General features: G+C 37.5%; 1 protein-coding gene across 2 annotated transcripts; it reads right to left on the reverse strand.

Moving 5' to 3' along the window:
* Positions 1-678: 678 nt before the first annotated feature.
* patl2 (PAT1 homolog 2) lies at positions 679-15,883 on the reverse strand. Of its 2 annotated transcripts, XM_081392264.1 has the most exons (19): positions 15,778-15,883; positions 15,106-15,256; positions 14,530-14,858; positions 14,334-14,399; positions 14,195-14,248; positions 13,956-14,111; positions 12,418-12,495; positions 12,179-12,324; positions 9,166-9,240; positions 8,956-9,079; positions 7,284-7,404; positions 7,105-7,202; positions 6,930-6,983; positions 5,795-5,937; positions 5,537-5,693; positions 5,315-5,455; positions 4,973-5,070; positions 4,346-4,486; positions 679-1,350 (listed from the first exon to the last, which is right to left on the reverse strand). In XM_081392264.1, the coding sequence occupies exons 1-19, from the start codon at positions 15,796-15,798 to the stop codon at positions 1,317-1,319; spliced, it is 2,187 nt and encodes a 728-aa protein (XP_081248390.1). In that variant the 5' UTR covers positions 15,799-15,883; the 3' UTR covers positions 679-1,316. The 2 variants fall into 2 exon arrangements, with proteins under 2 accessions (XP_081248390.1, XP_081248391.1); XM_081392265.1 differs by lacking the exon at positions 6,930-6,983.
* Between the last annotated feature and the right edge of the window lie 2,205 nt (positions 15,884-18,088).

Here is an 18,088-nt window from a genome sequence, read left to right on the forward strand (position 1 = left end):
TATTCACATATAAACATTTAACTCACACATCAGTTGTGATAAACAGAAGCTCAAGCATGTTCGCTTGGCGCGGAAGAACCAATGAGGTTCATTCTCGTGTTACTCGGTACGTTTGAGCTTTTGCAAGAACCAGTGAGGTTTGTTCTCACATGTCAAGCGGGTCCAGTTGAGCTTCTGTTCATGTTCGCTGGTCAATGTTTATCAGTGAATAAAAGTGTTAATTCAATCTATTCATCATATAAAGTGATTGCGTCTCTTCAGAAAATCTGGACTAAACCGCTCAATTTATATGGATTCGTTTTACAATCTTTTTATGAACTTTTTGAAACGTCTGTGTCAGTTGCGTAGCGGTCAATGGAGGGAAAGAAATCTCTCAGATTTCATCAAAAAGATCGTCATTTGTTTTCTGAAGGTTAATGAAAGTCTTACGGCTTTGGAACAACATGAAGGTGCATAATGACAGAATTATAAATTTTGGGTGAACTAACCCTTTAAATAAAGGGGCCTTTTATTAATTTTAAGCTACTATAAAATGCACTCAAGGCCATGTTATTGTGAAATGGCACAAATCAAAGGATACAGGCCAAAAAAATTAACATCTGTTAGTTGATTCAGTCACAAATCAAATAAACATCCGAGTCAATTACTTTTACAAATTTTTTATTTATTTATTTTTTTAATTTGCATGTGCTCTGCAACAGTGGAAAAAAATACATATGACATTAGGTCGAACAATTACAAAAATAAAAAAAACAAACCATACCGCAAACATTTTTTCACATAAGCGTACATAATTCTGAAATTAATATTAAGGCATCCAAATTAACACTCAAAACCTTTCTTTGAAAGACAAAGTTGGTTTCATAACAAAATATGTTTTTATAGTCACAAATTAAACCCAACACCTTTAGTGCAACTGTACAATCTCACGTCAACCCCAACAGCTTGCTCTGAAGACCACAAAGTTAACATGATCAGCTTTATCTGAGACACGACACGCTTCATGAGGCTTTATACGGTCATGATTTATGACTGAATATCAGCCACTTTTTCATAAATCATACTGATAAATCTTATAAAAAAAAAGAAAAGAAAAAAGTGCTAATTGCTAATCAGTGCAAAGCTGACCTTGATAGGACTAAAGGAATACGCTTAAGTAGACAGTTTAAGAAATAGGAGAAAAGGAATTGAGGTTGACAGGAATACAGATAAATCACTGATGAATGTGGTCAGTCACAAAATCCAGTTCAATTCATGTTTGGCGTCGTCCTAGGTTTCAGGCCATTGTAGAGGGAGGTCAAAGGGTCAATGCTCATTTATGATGCTACAGCCAGATATCCTGTAGCTGATCTGCAGTCAAAAAAAATAAAAAATAAATAAAAACTTAATCTTACAATAAAAAGCTCAAGGGCTGGGACAAATTAGCATTAGATCACAATCTCTTAAAAGCGCAGTTGGGAGTGAAAAATTTCTGCGAGTGATCGACACAAAGTGTAGGGTCGCAAACAAGCAAAGCCGATGATAATCAGGTCTGGGAAATCTAACACAGGCGCAACAAATTAAAAATTTAACGTGACTTGGCAAACAATGTTCAAATGTCTTCCTCTGGAATTTTACATAAATGAACACGAGTGGAGAAAATTATTTTCGTTCTATCACGCGCTCTCCGTTCTCTGCTGCGCCTCATAGCAGCAACTATCACAGCCTTGTCAAGTGCAAAATGGGTGCAAAAGTCAACCCTCCTGCCTGTTCCAACCCTGCTGCAACACACACCTGTAGTTTTCAAATGAGCCTGAAGGACTGACTCGATTAGCAGGATCAGATGTGTTTAATTAGTATTGAGGCAGGGCTGCAGTTTTGTACACCTAGGTTACGACATGCTTTTTGGGCATTAAATAATGGCGCAAGTACAGTAAGTTGAGTACCACAAACCTTAGTAGATCAGGATTAATTTAACCCTTGTAATGCATAAAAAAAAAAAAAAACATTTTATATATGACATCGGCTATTTGCACCAAGTACAATTAACGATACATGCTACATTATGTAAAAATAGCAGTATTTTTGGTAACACTATTGTACAGTGTCCTTGTTGCATGTTCTTACCATAGTAATAACAGTAAATGATGCATAATTACATGCAACTAACACTCAAATAAATCCTAATCCTACCCTAACCCTATAGCAAGTACATGTACAGTAGTTGCTTAATATTACTCATATTACTTCAACATAATTACACTGTAACAATGACACCTTAAAACAAAGGTGTAACCGTATTTTCTTTGCAACAAGTGTAAATAGTTAGATTTGCACCTCAGTATTTTAGAACATTTTAAAACAGCAAGCAATAATAACATACAGTATTGAGTATAAATGATTATATTTATTAAATAAATTCCACCTTATTAGGACAATAAAGCCCTCCCTACACCTACCCGATAAACACTATTATTAAATAACCGGTAGGCATTAAATTCCACTTTTATTCATATTTAACTGATATGCGATAGGAAAAGGGAGCGGAACAAGTTTGGCAAAAGGCGGATTCGAACTCTGGTGTCAAAAGTATCTGCTACACGCCTTACTCCCCTACGCCACTGCGGCTGATAAATTATAGGAGTTTTTATTTATTTATTTTTTTGTCTAGCCCAACCAGACATTGGTGGGCAGTTAGCGTAAATAGTTTCTACCAACAGGGTGGGTTATTTGCACTTGGTGTAAATAGACACTCCATTAGTGTACAACGCAAGCCTATAACAGTCATAACTTAAAATTTGCACATAAGTTATTAATCAGATACAATATGGTTTTAGTTGAAAAAAAATAAGTTCTGAATGTTGCACGGTTCAACCATACTATTCCTAAATTTCAAATCTTACAAGAACTACATGGCAGTGTGATGCAAGAAAGATATTTATTAACACTTGAGAAATTTTATTTGAATATCATAATGAAACTTATAAGAACACATGGAAATTACCAGTATGAACTCCAATGGATTTAATTAAAACTTATGAAATCAGCATAATTTCATGTGTAAAGCCACAGAGCACTTCAGGGGCAAAAAGGACCCAAAAGGTGCAACGGACCCTTATGTAATAGGAGGGTTAATAGCCAACTCTCCTCCCATAAATCTGAAAGGGAAGCTCCTACAAATGCATAATGCAATATGATCAGCCGCAAAATAACAGTCCATGCCTTTTCATTGCTAATTTTTCACAGCATGCCTTAAAAAAAAACTGTTAGGAATTACGAATGCCAAAAGTGGGCTTGCGCTGTCACAAGCTATAAATCTAGCCCTAAGTGTAACTCATGTGCAGATAAAACTATAAGCAAGCTATGGGTAGGGTAAGGGTTGACATACTGGAAATGTCTAAACATTGTGACGGTGAAGATCTCAGTTCATCCAGAGCATAAAAGTGCATATGAAAAGGATTCAAATAGTCTCATCCTTCTCATTAGGAGAAACTCTAAAATGCAGGTACGCCAATCTAATGACTGTGCAATTTAATTTTTAAAGGAATCGTTCACCCAGTAATCATATACGCACCCTCATGTCACTGCAAACCTGCATACATTTTTTTCAGTGAAACACAAAAGATGTTTTTTTTTGTTTGTTTTGTCAATGTTGTTCGTTTTGGAACCTGGTGCATTTTGCTCCCATAGTTCAGTTTGTTTAGGCACATGCTCGGATGTGCACCAAAATTAATGATCCGATTTGATTCTAAACGCTCAAATCATGATAGAAAATGTAATTTTTCATGCTGGATCAAGCTAATGCGCAGTGGAAGGGCGCATCTGACTGTTTCTATAGGAACCGGAGCTTCTAACGGCAGCTGCAGTGACGCGATGATGCATCTTGTGTTATTCTAATCTATAGTCTTTGACATTATCACAGTGGAAAACTAAAGAGCACAATCTTAAATGTCATTGCACATTTCCTAAACAGGAGGCATTGCAAGAATGTGGTCCCGACAAGGCCTTGATTCCTGCTTTAAAGGATATCAGTTACAGAATCTAGGCTTATATACACATTAATATATTTGTGTTGGCAATGACAGCTAGTCCACAGAGCCAACAGTCCTTTACGTACGACTGCTACGAACGGAATCACGAAATAAACCGGTGAACCAATGAGAGGATAGTTTAACTCGCATGTGACTAGCATAAATTGCGGTATGCGTTTGTTACAAAGTAGAATTTTCTCTTAGTTCAGTTTGCTTTTACAAGGCTACATTTCAATTTATGTCCCCGTTTCACAACAAAGCAAATTATCTACAGGTCTGAAATGCTCTAAGAGATATGCAAAGTGTGAAGTATTGAGTGCGGTATTTAGACTCACTCCATGTTATTCTTCAGTTGGTGTATGGTCCGCTTGTCCAGATATCGACAGAAAAGTGTTAGCAGGTTGGAGGGCAGAAGTAATGGCTCAACAAGTGTTGTCTGGGATAGCTGCCGGGCCACATGGAATACGGTATCCGTCCTTGATGGTTGTTAGAAAAATTGAGTTTCAATTTTAAAAATCATTTACAACTGAATAATAAAAACAACTGAACAACAACAACAACAGCATCTTACACCATTTTCCAGAGGAACAGAACAAATTTGTTGACATTCACTGAAAACCATACTAGTTTCAACCCATATATTAGAAAATTTGTTTGCATACAACTGAAAGTGTAGCATAAGAATAATAAGACCCAATAAGATGAAATCTGAACAAAACATACACAAAATCATGAACATTATTCAATATCTACGGTAAATGTATAGATTTCCAGTGACTTGTGTCTTTAATTTTGCGTGAGGAACAGATCCAAATTTCTGTATGATTTCTATATATGATATTTGACAGCCTCTCATTAGTCCACTTTTCATTGTATGGAAAAACAACAGTGTGAACATCTTCCACAGAGAGAGATAGAGATAAATGCAAGTAAAGTAATTTAAGGGCAAGCACAAATGGTACCAGGTCTCAAAGTCTCCGATGCTGGGCTCCATGGGAAGGTCAGAAGATAAAAGCCTTTCTCCCTGCGAGAGCAGAGCATACAGCAGCGACAGACCAAACTGCAAAGCAACATTTAAGTGAATTTAAAATGGGTTTTGTTTTTCTCAATACAGATACTACGTTTTTAACCTGCATTCATTAAACCTGAAAATATTACAATACAGCAATACCACTAAGAAGCCCTGAGAAAATGTAAAGCTTTTACACATGTTTTACCATAACCATATTTAGCAAATATAACTACACTGAAAAGGACAAAAAAAAAAAAACACTACAAAATGATATAACTGCCTAAAAGCTGACCTTGTTTTGGCAGGCCAGTGTTAACCGTGTGTCTTTTGAGTCGGGCAGTGATGTGGTGAACTCTTTGAGAATTCGGATTAGCTGACTGAACGCAAGTCCATCGACCACAGCACGGAGCGATGGATACAAAACAGGCAGGGCCTGTGAAGAGGTTAGAGCTTGAATAAGTGATCAACATTAAGAGCTATACAGAAAAGACAAATGAATACACATGTTCCAGACCTCATCTGGATCTCTGCTCATCAATACTGGGAGGTGTTTGGTCACCACGCTCAAGATATGTTGGGATGCATCATGTGACAGGAATGGGAGGAGTCTGGCCAACATCCTCTTTCCTTTTGATACAAGTAGACACGAAAGAAATTCCTCTCCCGAGTCCCTGTAGGGAGGGCAAAAATTGATATAAAAAAATGATAGACAATCGAAGTATGAGATCAGAAACCTGTACATTCACAAAAGAAAATTAAAGGAGTTTCTTACAGTAGATTAGTGACCCGCAGCTCAGTGTAAAGCTGCTCCACCTTCCTCTTAATGTTCTGCATCAACCGCCTCTCCTCATCTTTGTCGGACACTGTTGCCTTCATTTTCTCTGCCTCTTCCACTTCTAACAAAACTATGTACAACTGTGAGAAAGCAAAGGGTTTAAACAGTCAAGTAAATGGGTGACTTTAGTTGGATTCTGAATTGAGCCCCGACTGAGTACTTAGTCGCAATGAAACCAAAGTAGCAACAGATTGTCTTCCGAATTGTGAATAACATCTGAGATTAATGGATTAATAAAAAATAAAAAAAAGGTTAGGAAGTTGTTTCAATGCAGTTGTTGACAATATTGAGATGTGGTCGTTCCACTCAAGAGTAAATGCAGAGGAATGCGTCAAAAGAGTGTCATTTTTCATTAGTTTTCACCTGAAGGACCAGTTATAACAATGATTATACATTAAGGTAAAAAAAAAAATATATATATTCCAAGAATGGGCAGCCCTTCAGGAGCACAAACAGATATGGTAAACAACAAAAAGACTAAACCAATGATTCTTGCAAATTCTTAATTCTGATTGGTCAAATCATACCATTTGGTGGTAAAATATTTGTCCATGGCAACATACCAGTGGACACGCTTGAAAAATAGGATCCAGAATTTTACCAATTGTAAGGGTTATACACAGTTCAATCTATACTTTGAGTTAGGAATTAATCTTGGGTAATCAGGCATGTCTGTCAATAAGGGGGAACAACTTAACCTTTGGTCCAAGGCCAGACTCAAGGGGGACCCGGACTAGAGATAACGGGCTGTTTAACTAGTATAGATACAGTGCATCATTGCAGCCCTAGTGCTACAGTCATAGAGGCTTTTCTTGTTGGTTGCAGGCAGGCAGAAAGGCCTTATAGGTTACAGTAATGAAAGAACAGAGTGTGAATGGCAGAGATAGATTGTGACTGACAGGTGGTTGGTGTGACAGACAGACACTGTAACAATATGGAGAACATGTGAGGGACGGCGAGTCACTGTACTAACCAGAGATGTTGCATCACCAACCAGCCTAGTGTAAGAATGCAAAAACGTCCCAATCCAAAATGAAAACTTCAGAACTGGATTCAGATATAAAGTGGTTACCTTCTCAATGGTGCTCAACACATCCAACCTTTGCTGTCTAGTGTCTTTGTGCTCCTGCTCAAATAAGGTGGTACAGGTTGTTTTTTTTGCTTTTTTTTTTTAAGTAGCCCCTCTTCCCCTCACCAAATTACAACAAATTAGGTTTGCATCTTCAGTTAAAGACAGCAAATCTCACCTCATCATGTGTGTGCGCATGAACGGCATCAATTGCTCTTCTTGGAGAGAAACAGGTGGACACTGCAACCTGCCCGAGCGAACCTTCAAAGTGGACCACTGTAGTAATGCAATAATAACTGCAAATCATTTATACTGTAAAATTATAAAATAGGCATTACACAGTTTATTGTGCCAGACCTGGGATGTACGAGAGAGTTTTGGTAACATAAGGGGTTGTGAGTTTAGGTGGTTCCTTCTTTAAACGGTCACCCAGGATCTCCTCTTCGGTAAGTTTGGCTTCCATCCTCTGATAGTACTCCTGCAGAGATTAAAAATAACTAGACTTGACACCCGAACTCATTCATTAAGTAACTAACTTTGAGGGGATTCTACCTTCTAATTATTCAAATCAATTCACAAACATAAAATAAAGAAATAATAAAATAATCGATATTCTAAACGTGTTAACATGTTGATGGAACAAACAGTGCAGCGCAGTTCCATTTCAATATGTTAATGAAAAAAAAAAAAGCCTTAAATTCCCCAACGTTCTCCATTCTCTGAAATCACGTTCTCCATCATTAAAGCTCCGGTGAAGGTTTTCCAGATATAAAAAAAACAAACAAAAAAAGCCTCTTATACGCAATTTAATAAAGACACGGCAAAAATGGTATTAGGAAAAATTATATAAACAATATAACTAGTATTACCAATATCCTACAAAATTAAAAAGGCAGGAAATGTAATTTATGAATAAAATAGTTCAATAAAATGTTTAAATTAAGTAAAACAAAGATTGACATACAGTGCTATGCATAAGTTTAGACACCCATACTAAAGTTGACTAAAAAGAGGAATAAAAAAAATCATCTTTTGGAAACTGAACTTAATGCCTTAATTTAAAAAATTAGGAAAAAATCCAACCTTTAAGGACACCAATTTTCTTTGTGAATGAATAATGTATCGTAAATAAATATTCTTCCTTAAAATACAGGGTGCATAAGTTTGGACACCCCTATGTTAAATTCCCATAGAGGCAGGCAGATTTTTATTTTTAAAGGCCAGTTACTTCATGGATCCAGCATACTATGCATCCTGATAAAGTTCCCTTGGCCTCTGGAGAGATTGGCATGGTTTTATTTCAGTTAGCCTAATAGCTAGTTTGATTTGCATTGAGAGATGATCTTATGGAAAGTACTCCATGCCAATCTCTAGGTATGGTGAAGGCTATGTGATGATGTGGGGCTATTTTAATTCCAGAGGCCAAGGGAACTTTATCAGGATGCATAGTATCCTGGCTCCATGAGGTAACTGGCCTTTAAAAATAAAAATGGCTGTATGGGAATTTAACATGGGGGTGTCCAAACTTATGCACCCTGTATTTTAAGGAAGAACATTTATTTATTTATGATACATTATTCATTCACAAAGAAAATTGGTGTCCTTAAAGGTTGGATTTTTCCTAATTTTTTTAATTAAGGCATTAAGTTCAATTTCCAAAAGATGATTTTTTATTCCTCTTTTTAGTCAACTTTAGTATGGGTGTCTAAACTTACGCATAGCACTGTAATTCAAAAACTTTAATTACACCTATGAGTGTTTTAATATTTATCAATTGGGGGCATGGGTTTTATATAGTACAAGTAGATACATTCATGCACAATAAATACAACTCAAAAACAAGTTAAGAATCAAATCTATGCCAAATCAAATTGATACAAAATCAAGAATCGATTTTTGATCGAATCGTGACCCCAATCGATTTCAATCAAATCATGAGATTCCAAAAGATTCCCACACTTAGTAGTTAAACCCAACAACTTCCTTGACCATTTTCTGGAGGGCTGAGAAGTTTAGGACTGATACAGACCTGGTAATAGTAGTCATCAAGATGTGGATTCTCACTCTGTAGCTGGATCATCTGCAGCCTGATTATCCATTCCTTCTCTTTATCGGTCATGATTTGACAATATGGGTCCCAGCTCACTGGCTTTCTGAGAATTATATTTCAATTCAGGAAAAGGAAAGACATTTATTTCCAAGTAAACATTTCCAAAAGACAATTGTTCATTACACTTACCTGTGAGGTCTCTGCTGTCGCTGACTCAAAAGCCGCTTGTGCTGGGGGTGGAACTGAACAACAGGACCTGGTGCTCTAAAAGTTGACAAAGAAAAATAATTTGTGAAAAGACCAAACATTAGCTAGTAAATCCAAATTACCCTAGTTGAAACCCTAGTTAAAAACTTCACCCAAAAATGAAACTCATTAGGATTTTTACAGCCAATAGCTGTTTTTTTTTTATCATCTTAATTGGCCGATACAAATTTAAGTTATCAGGACGTAAAAGCTTTTAAAAATGGACAAAATGTCACCACTTTCCTCCACTGTAGAAAAATGAAGCCAAAATATCCCAGAAACAGTTGTTGCCAATAATGTTATTTGGAGCTAGAGCATGTGCATTAGTGATCCTGAGGTGGAGCAGTGGTATCAAGATCCCACACATACTACTGCAGATGCAAGCACAGTCATGACATTACAATCGGTTTTTATAGGCTCAAACTACAAACTAAAACCAAACTCACTGTGAAAAAACACTTGGCTATGCGGTTTGATGGTAAGAACTACCTAAAATGGCAGAAACCATTTTCTCGTGTCCTATTACTTGGAGAGGGCAGGGTTTATGACCTATACTGCAGCCATCCACCAGGTAGAGGGCAGGGTTTATGACTTATACTACAGCCAGCCACCAAGGAGCAATCGAAATGTTTTGGCTTTAATTTTCAGGGCTATGCAGCACACTTGGGACACATAAAGGGATTGAGGAAACAGCCATTATAGAAATAAATATATATTAAGCTTTAAAAAAAATTAAGGGGTGGGGGGGATGACATAAGCATATTAAACCATGATATTAGACTTGCTCTGTTTTCATGTGCATTCTTAAAATGTGCTTTGTGCTTTTTGCCTTCATTTTGACAAAACAGTTCCAATAGAAACATGAAGCGATACGAGAGGGATCAGGTAAGCACTACAAGCCAGGATACAAACTTGGGACACCTGAAGTGCTGTTTCATGTGTTGTGCACTTCCAACAAATGTACATTTTAACAGTTTTGCATTAAAAATAAATATAATTGACACATTTGGTCGTCCATAAAGAGACCACCAACTGACTTTTCAGTGAAGTTCAAATTGGAGATGGTATGGTTAGTGAATGAGACTCAGTCAGTGTAAAAATTATACCAACCGTGCATACGCACGGATTTGCACATGAAGTGTACGTACAAACGTTTTCAAAAACAAACCATGATAAACACATACTCTGAGTGAGGTCTCTTACAACCGGATTACATGCATCAAAGGTAAAAATAAAATAAAGTTCTCATACATAATATACATTGTACAAAGATTCTCAGATGACACGTTCGAAGATTCAGTCTCTCTAAACCCCTCCTTTCCGAGAGCCTACTTTGCTCTGATTGGTCAGACGGGCCAGTCTGTTGTAATTGGTCTACCGCTTACAGCATGTCGAAAACAAAATACCCATTACCATAACTGAACTTCAGCTCCGGAGCCTTCCTCCATCCGCAGCGATTGTACACACTGTAAAGACAGTAGCGATGGCATTGATTTTACCATATAAATTTGAGTGCGAGTCCGTTGATGAAACATTGGAAGAACTAGTTATTTAATCCAAACCTCCATCAGACATCGAGCAGGACGTTTCTCAGGAATATTCTACTCAGTTTGCCATACATTATGAGATGTTGCAACTAATTCCTCACCATCAGCATAAACAAGTCTATGTCCATCACCAAACCGATGTGTATATTTCTAACTTATTGCGGTGTACATGTGGGAACCATATGATTAACTATCAATAACAGTGCATGAGTTAGCTGAGCACTTTTAATGATGTAACAGTTTGTAAAACAAATCTTGCTCCATCCTTTATTATTACTCAAAGTAGTAAGAACAACAGTCAATCTGCATTAATTGACACAATTGTGGGTAATAGTGGCCCACAACTGCTTAGCAGAACCATTTCAGTAAGACCGTAATAGCACGAGTTAGCGGGAGACCTACACAATATTAAACAAAACTACGTATTTTGAACACTCTGTAGAAAATGTATACATAATTAATCATACTTACAAATTGTGATTTTGAAAAGGAATGTGGTGCAAACAAATTGGGTACCATCCCATCGTTAATGGATAAGGATTTTGTAAATCCCATTTAGAGTTGAGAAGCAATCGTCAAAAGGTTGCATCGCTGTGATAATTTTAACTACTGACTCTCCACATCCTCATCCTTTGAAAGTTTACAAAGAGAATTTGCTTTGCGGCGCATAAAACAGTGTCTTCGACATGTACACAACACAAACCAGCTACAGTGTTTGAGGGCGGGTCAAAATAGACATTGTTCACGGGCAGCCAATGAAGACCATAGGTGGCCATTAAGCAAATGTGTTACATTGTTACGCATGCAAGTTACAGAAGTACGACTGGAATTACTGAAGACTTGTTTCGGCAGTTCAGACCTTTTACGTTCACAAACAGCTATTTAACACTGCATGAAAGGTAATATCTGAAAAAGCATAATAGGGGCACAATAGACACTTACTGTAAAGAAGAGAAAGAAAAAGGTATGTACGTGCATAAAGATGCAGATTTGTCTCATGTACAGATGTGCGTACATAATGTACACACATTTTGTGAATTAGGCAAAAAACAACAACAACAACAACTGTGAGAAGTTCTCCTGTGCAAATAAACAAAGAATCCACACAATTATTAGTGAATCAGACCCATTGTTCTCAAATCCCAGTTGCACTAACACAATCAATCTTTCCATGATGTGATCAGTTATGAGACATCACACCTGATGTGACCTTTTCACAAGTCAAGTTTGAATAAATGGAAGTACATTCAGTTTATAACTTGGTCTATAACGTAATGAAGTTGTATACGTCCCAGTCCCTTGTGATTATTAACTATTTGACAAATGCTTCATAAAAGGGTTTGGAAGAACATGAGGGTGCATATTTTTAATCTTTGATAAAGTATTCCTTTAAAGAGTAAATGACCAACCTGAAGTCCTGCATGATGTTGGAAGATGGGCTGTAGAATGGAGCAGGCCTGGGGGACTCTGTCCCGAACTGCAGGTGCATGAGTTTGGGCGTGTGGGGCATTGGGGTAGAGAGATGAGGACGGGAAGGTGACAGAAAACCTCCAGGCTAGAAAAAAATTAAACTACGGATATGAGCTTCTGGAAGAAGGCGGTTTATTCAGGAACAGAAACATAGTAATTGAATGAATAAGAGGATCACCTGGTTATATTGTTGCTGGGGTGAAAAGAGTCTTTGGGGTCGAAAGGGAGAGCAAGGCACCATGGGACTATTTTGTGCCTAAAGAAAATAAAAATAAAAATCCAGTAGATACATTTCTGTACCTCTTACCCTTTATTAAAAACTCAGTTCACACAATAGACTGCCTACTAGATAATTAGTGGTGTTTACCAAGCAAATTTAAGGGTTTTGAACAATGGTTAACCCTATTACTAAACAAGTAACTAGTTTGTGTTTCCAAAAATAGAATTGGAATTTTTGTATTGTTATAATTAAAGTTTACTGTGAATCTTTTCTACCCACAATACAAGTACAGTGCCAATAGAAAATCATCATTCCCCTTTGAAATGGTAATATTTGTCGTACAGCCTAAAACATTTTTTTTATATATATTTTTTTAACATATTTTGCCTTACAACAAGCTAATGAAAGGAAAAACAACAGTTCTGAAAATTAAAAAGAACTGAAAAACTAGAACAGGGTTGGAAAAGTCATCAGTCCCCTGATTTAATACTTTGTAAAGCCACCTTTTGCTTTATAAAATCATTAACCTTTTTGGATATGTCTGAACTAGCGTTGCACCCCTAGATTGGGGAATATTTGCCCATTCTTTCTTGCAGAATTGCTCAAGTTCAGTCAAATTCCGGTTTGAGCGGAAATGGACTGCTCTCTTCAAGTCCATCCACAGATTGCCTTTTCTTTCATTAGTGTGATGTTATAAAACGAAATTTGTAAAAAAAACTAGAAAATATTTTTTGGAATGGGTTTGATTTCAGGCTGTACAACAAACAGTGCAACTAATATCCAAGTGGTACGATGATTTTCTATAGGCACTGTAAATGTTAGATGTATACACCTCTGGGACACTAGAAGGTTTGTGAACACTACACAAATTTGAATTGTGAAAATGGACATCTAATCTGAGCAGCTAATCTGACTGCTAAATCAATCAAACAGGGCAAGTGAGCATGCACAATTAAATATTCAATGAGCTTATATTTCAATTTTTTTTAGTTAGCAGAACAAAGCATCAAATAATGGGCTTGAATTCTTTTTTTTAATAAAATAAAACCTTTTATCATTGAAACATTACCAGCAGCACCCAATTTAAAAACCCTGGTCATAGTAAATAAGTTTAGGACAAGATATTGTTGTTTATTTATCGTTCAATTTCTAAAACGGGTCTCACTTCATTAAAAATCTTTTCATAAGAGTCAACTATAAAGTTAAGAGTCCTAATGGAGTTCAACAGATCACAGTCCAGTGAAATATGCTTCTGCGATAAATGACTCTGGCAAGAGGGACATGAAGGTGGATCTTCACCCATTAACAAAAATGTGTGTGCCATTGTTGACCTGGCCACAACACTGACTGCTAGCAATATGCTAATAATAACCACCCAGAACTTTCTAGTGTAGAGGAAGCTCATTTTACACAGGGAAACACTGCTCAAAATTACCTTTACAGAATGTAAAACACAATCTCAATTAGTTCCCCATTTATATTAGAAACCCTACTACCTGATAATGACATCTCTGGTTGAAAGATCCAACGAAAGGCTGTCCTCTCCTGCCCCGGCTAGTGGAAAAAGGCCGCATGGGAGAAAGATAGTTTGGAGAGACAGGTGGGACCCTGCCACGTGCTGATCGGTCAATCACTCCCACGATCGCCTGGTCCTAATTGGTGAGAAGATCAAAATCGTCAACAGATGGTTGTGTTGTATAATTCCAAAAGACACATCTGAGATTTGCTTGATCACCTGATATATAGACGGTGGAGGTGGCCTGTTGGACTTTAAAGATGCTATCATCCACTGTGAGGTAGAAAAAAATTACACCTCAGGTCAAAAAAAAAAAATAAAAAATAAAAAATACTGCCAAATATTGAAGACTACACACAGTATTTGAATTGAGGTCCTCCCAGTAAGAGCTGAGGCTGCAATCCACAATGGCACTATCAATACTCTAAAAACAAATCCAATTCAGAAAAAAAGACAGGGTGAGGGTGTTGGTGAGTACTCAGTTTAAGTTCACAGCTTCAAACCAGCATTTCTGAGAGAAAAAAATAAAAAATAATTAGAACAGGCAGGCAAACCTTCAAGCTTGGTCGACCTTCCACAGTCTTCACCACAGCTGGGTCATCAAACAGCTGCCCTCGACCCACTCTCCCTCGCTGAGATCGGCCTGTTGGAGTGTGGGGCCAAATGCGAGGTCCCAGTCTGGAAGGTGAACAGGAACTGTAAGAGGAAGGCGGTCTGGGAGGTGGTGAAGGCAGTCTGGGAGGTGGTGAAGGCAGTCTGGGAGGTGGTGAAGGCGGTCTGGGAGGGGGTGGAGGTGAAGACTGTGGTCTTGGGGAGCTATCGCTACACAGCAGCAGGAGATCCGTAGGATCTACATCTGGATTTTCACCACTCACATCCTCATCTGGTAGTTTTTGCATATTGATGTTTTAGAGAGTTTGAAGAAAGAAGAACAAAAAAAAAAAAAAACACATGCAGCAGGGATAATGCTTAAAGTGATTACAGTGCATCTAGCAATACAATGTTTCCAGAAAAACAGCATAGGGACCTTTTCTGCTTTATACAGTTTTAAATGGATCATATTTTGGTCTATACCCTTCATCAGTCAGTTACCAATTTGTGCATGTTATGATTTTATAATATAATAATACCTAAGCCAAATGTTTCCACATTGTAGAGGTCAATCTCCTCATCCTCTTCAGCCATTTCCAGCAACAGTCCACATTCATCATCCTCTTTGTCGCTCCACTGATCTCCATTCTCTGGCCAAATGGCATCAGGAACAGATTCCCCGGTTTTCTCCTGAGATACACAAAGTGATGTAGGCCTATAATAAAACATTGCTAACTATCACCTTGTTAGCAACTCTATAGCATACAAAGGAAATATGGTAACACTTTACAAAATAAGGCAAGACTTTACTATAATGTTCAATTTGTTAACATGCAAAACACCCCTAACACATTTATTAATCTCAGTTCATGTTCATTTCAACATTTACTATGATATTATTAAAATCTAATTTTGTATCTGTGTAATATTTAATTGACCTGAGCTAACATGAACTAACAATGAACAGTTGTGTTTTATAACTAACGTTAACAAAGATTAACAAATAGGCCGAATGTAACAAATGCATTGCTCATTAGTTATTGTATGTAAATGCATTAAACAACATTAACTAATGGGACCTTATTGTAAAGTGTTACAGAGAATACTAGCTTCGTATGAATGAGTAGCCTACATAATACGTTATATGCAAGCCATTGGCTCTCATCCAAAATGTTCAACTTATTCACAATGTATTTGCTTCATCTACTTACGGGATGTTCAGAATCACCCATTTAAATATTGTCTGTATTGCAATGTTTTTTGAAATATTTCGTCACGCATCCACATTCGCTAAACGTCTACAACTGCCCGTGATGTAACACGTGCTTATCAGTGTTTGTAAATGAACACACCTGCGCACCTGGAGGTGGTGCTCACGCAACGACGACGTAACCACCATAGACATTAAAGGGGACACGTCACTCCCGCCAATAATCAAACACTGCCGCCAAACAGGCCCTCATGGTATTTGATTTGATCTACTGTCTGCAGTGCATTATTCACGGCTCTGTATGTTGTTAGGGTGACAAAAAGTGTTACATTTTAGGGTGCTCTGCCTCAGGTGCAGATGTCAAAATGACTGAGAAATTTTAACTAATTAAATAAAACAAGGCAGGCGCTTTACTGTTCACAAAAGCCAAACATGAATTACAGAGCTAAGCTTCAGGGTTACCCGCTAAAAAGTGCTAATAGGGAGGGGGAAATAGATTCTATAATAAATTGCGTTTATTGTGACAAACTAGGCCTATTTAAAACAAGCAACTTGACAGACTGTGGTGCATGTGACAGCAAGGCCATGGTTAGGTACGACACAAAGCGGATTGCTTTTACAAAACTGTTACCACTCAATACAAATATAGCCTATTGAACCCAAAAATGTGTATTGCAGTTTTTTAATTTAGCTTACACTCTAAAATGGTATGGCTACTTCGTTGCATAAGGGGAATCCCTCTAGTTTGGGGGGCCCCTCTCACGGAGCAGTACTGGAGAGTGATAGCGCTGTCTCAGTGTGGTGGTTTGTTTACAGTGGTTGATACTGTTTGACGAGGGCAGATACACAACCTAAACGACCATTCGGCCATCGGGGCCCCCTTCAGCTGGGGGCCCTAGGCAGCTGCCTACCTTGCCTACCCCATTGCGACGGCTCTGGCTACTTGAGAATAATTAGCCATTGACGTTTGCCGCTGGCTCTGATGTCTCTGTAGCCTACTGACATGAGATCTGTGTATATCTAACCAAAGTGAAGTTTCATAACTTTATATATTTAGGCTAAACTCACCCTTCCCTTGGGTCCGTTTGAACCCGAAACTCAAATATATATATATTTTTTTGTAAAACTTGAGTGCTCATCAGAGGGGTCCAAGACCCAAGGACTTTTGTCGCACTTAAACTATGAATACACAAAATAAAAATAAAATGTATTCGAGGAGTTTTGTGGTTGAAATTTAAAAAAGTAACAAATCCTTCCCTCTCGGGTCAATTTGACCACCTTAGGAATTAATGGAATACCAGGAATGATTTAGTGGGCTACACATAGAAAAACCTAAAAATGCTCAAAATTCAAGCTAAAAATGCTAAAACTTTACCAAAAAATTATTTTATAATGTCTGCATGTGTAGGATCTGAATCATGATCTGAATGCTTACTGAATCGACCTGACTTTAGGACCCAGCAGAACAGCTCATTTGCTCCATATAGAGCTATAAGGCCATCTAGTGGCAATAGTCATGAAATATCATGTTAAATTATTTTTGTTTCCACAAGAGCTCGGCAAAGACACCAAATGTAAGATATTTTGAGCTGAATTAAAGGGGTGGTATAATGCCCTTTTCACAAGATGTAAAATAAGTCTTTGATGTCCCCAGAGTGTGTATGCGGAATTTTAGCTCAAAATACCCCACAGATATTATTATAAAGCATGCTAATATTGTCACTTTTTGAGGGTGAGCAAAAACACACCATTTTTGTGCCTGTCCCTTTGAATACAAATGAGCTGCTGCTCCCAGCACAGAGGGCGGAGCTTCAACAGCTGTGTCCTTTTACCTCATACATACTTACACTGAAAATTTCAAAAACCTTTAGCCTTTTATGTTCAAACCGGAGTCAGACAATGATGGAGAGACTCAAGAAGAAGTGACAACATGTAGATTGCAACGGGACATTTCTGAATGGTTAGTTGATGAATGTATGTACCTTATGTGTAGTTATCTTCTAGTCATTGATTAGCATATTCTATCATGATAATCTATAAATCATGTTCCCGGGGGCGGGGTTTATGTAAATTCTTGGGTTCCTGATGTCAGGAATAGTCCCTATCAGCCGTTTGTTGTAGTCCTTAAAAAAAGATTTCTTTAAAAGCTTCCTTTGCTTTGAACTTTGAGCATTGTATCTTTGCAGATGTTGTTTATGCTCAAACAGTAACATTACACACTAACTAAAGTTAGAAAAGTGAAATCATAACCAACCACCCCTTTAATTTTAATGTGAGGTTTGTGCTTAAATTACTATTTATGTATTATTTAT

This window comes from Scardinius erythrophthalmus (genome assembly GCF_964197995.2).
Source record: "Scardinius erythrophthalmus genome assembly, chromosome: 18".
NCBI lineage: Eukaryota > Metazoa > Chordata > Actinopteri > Cypriniformes > Leuciscidae > Scardinius > Scardinius erythrophthalmus.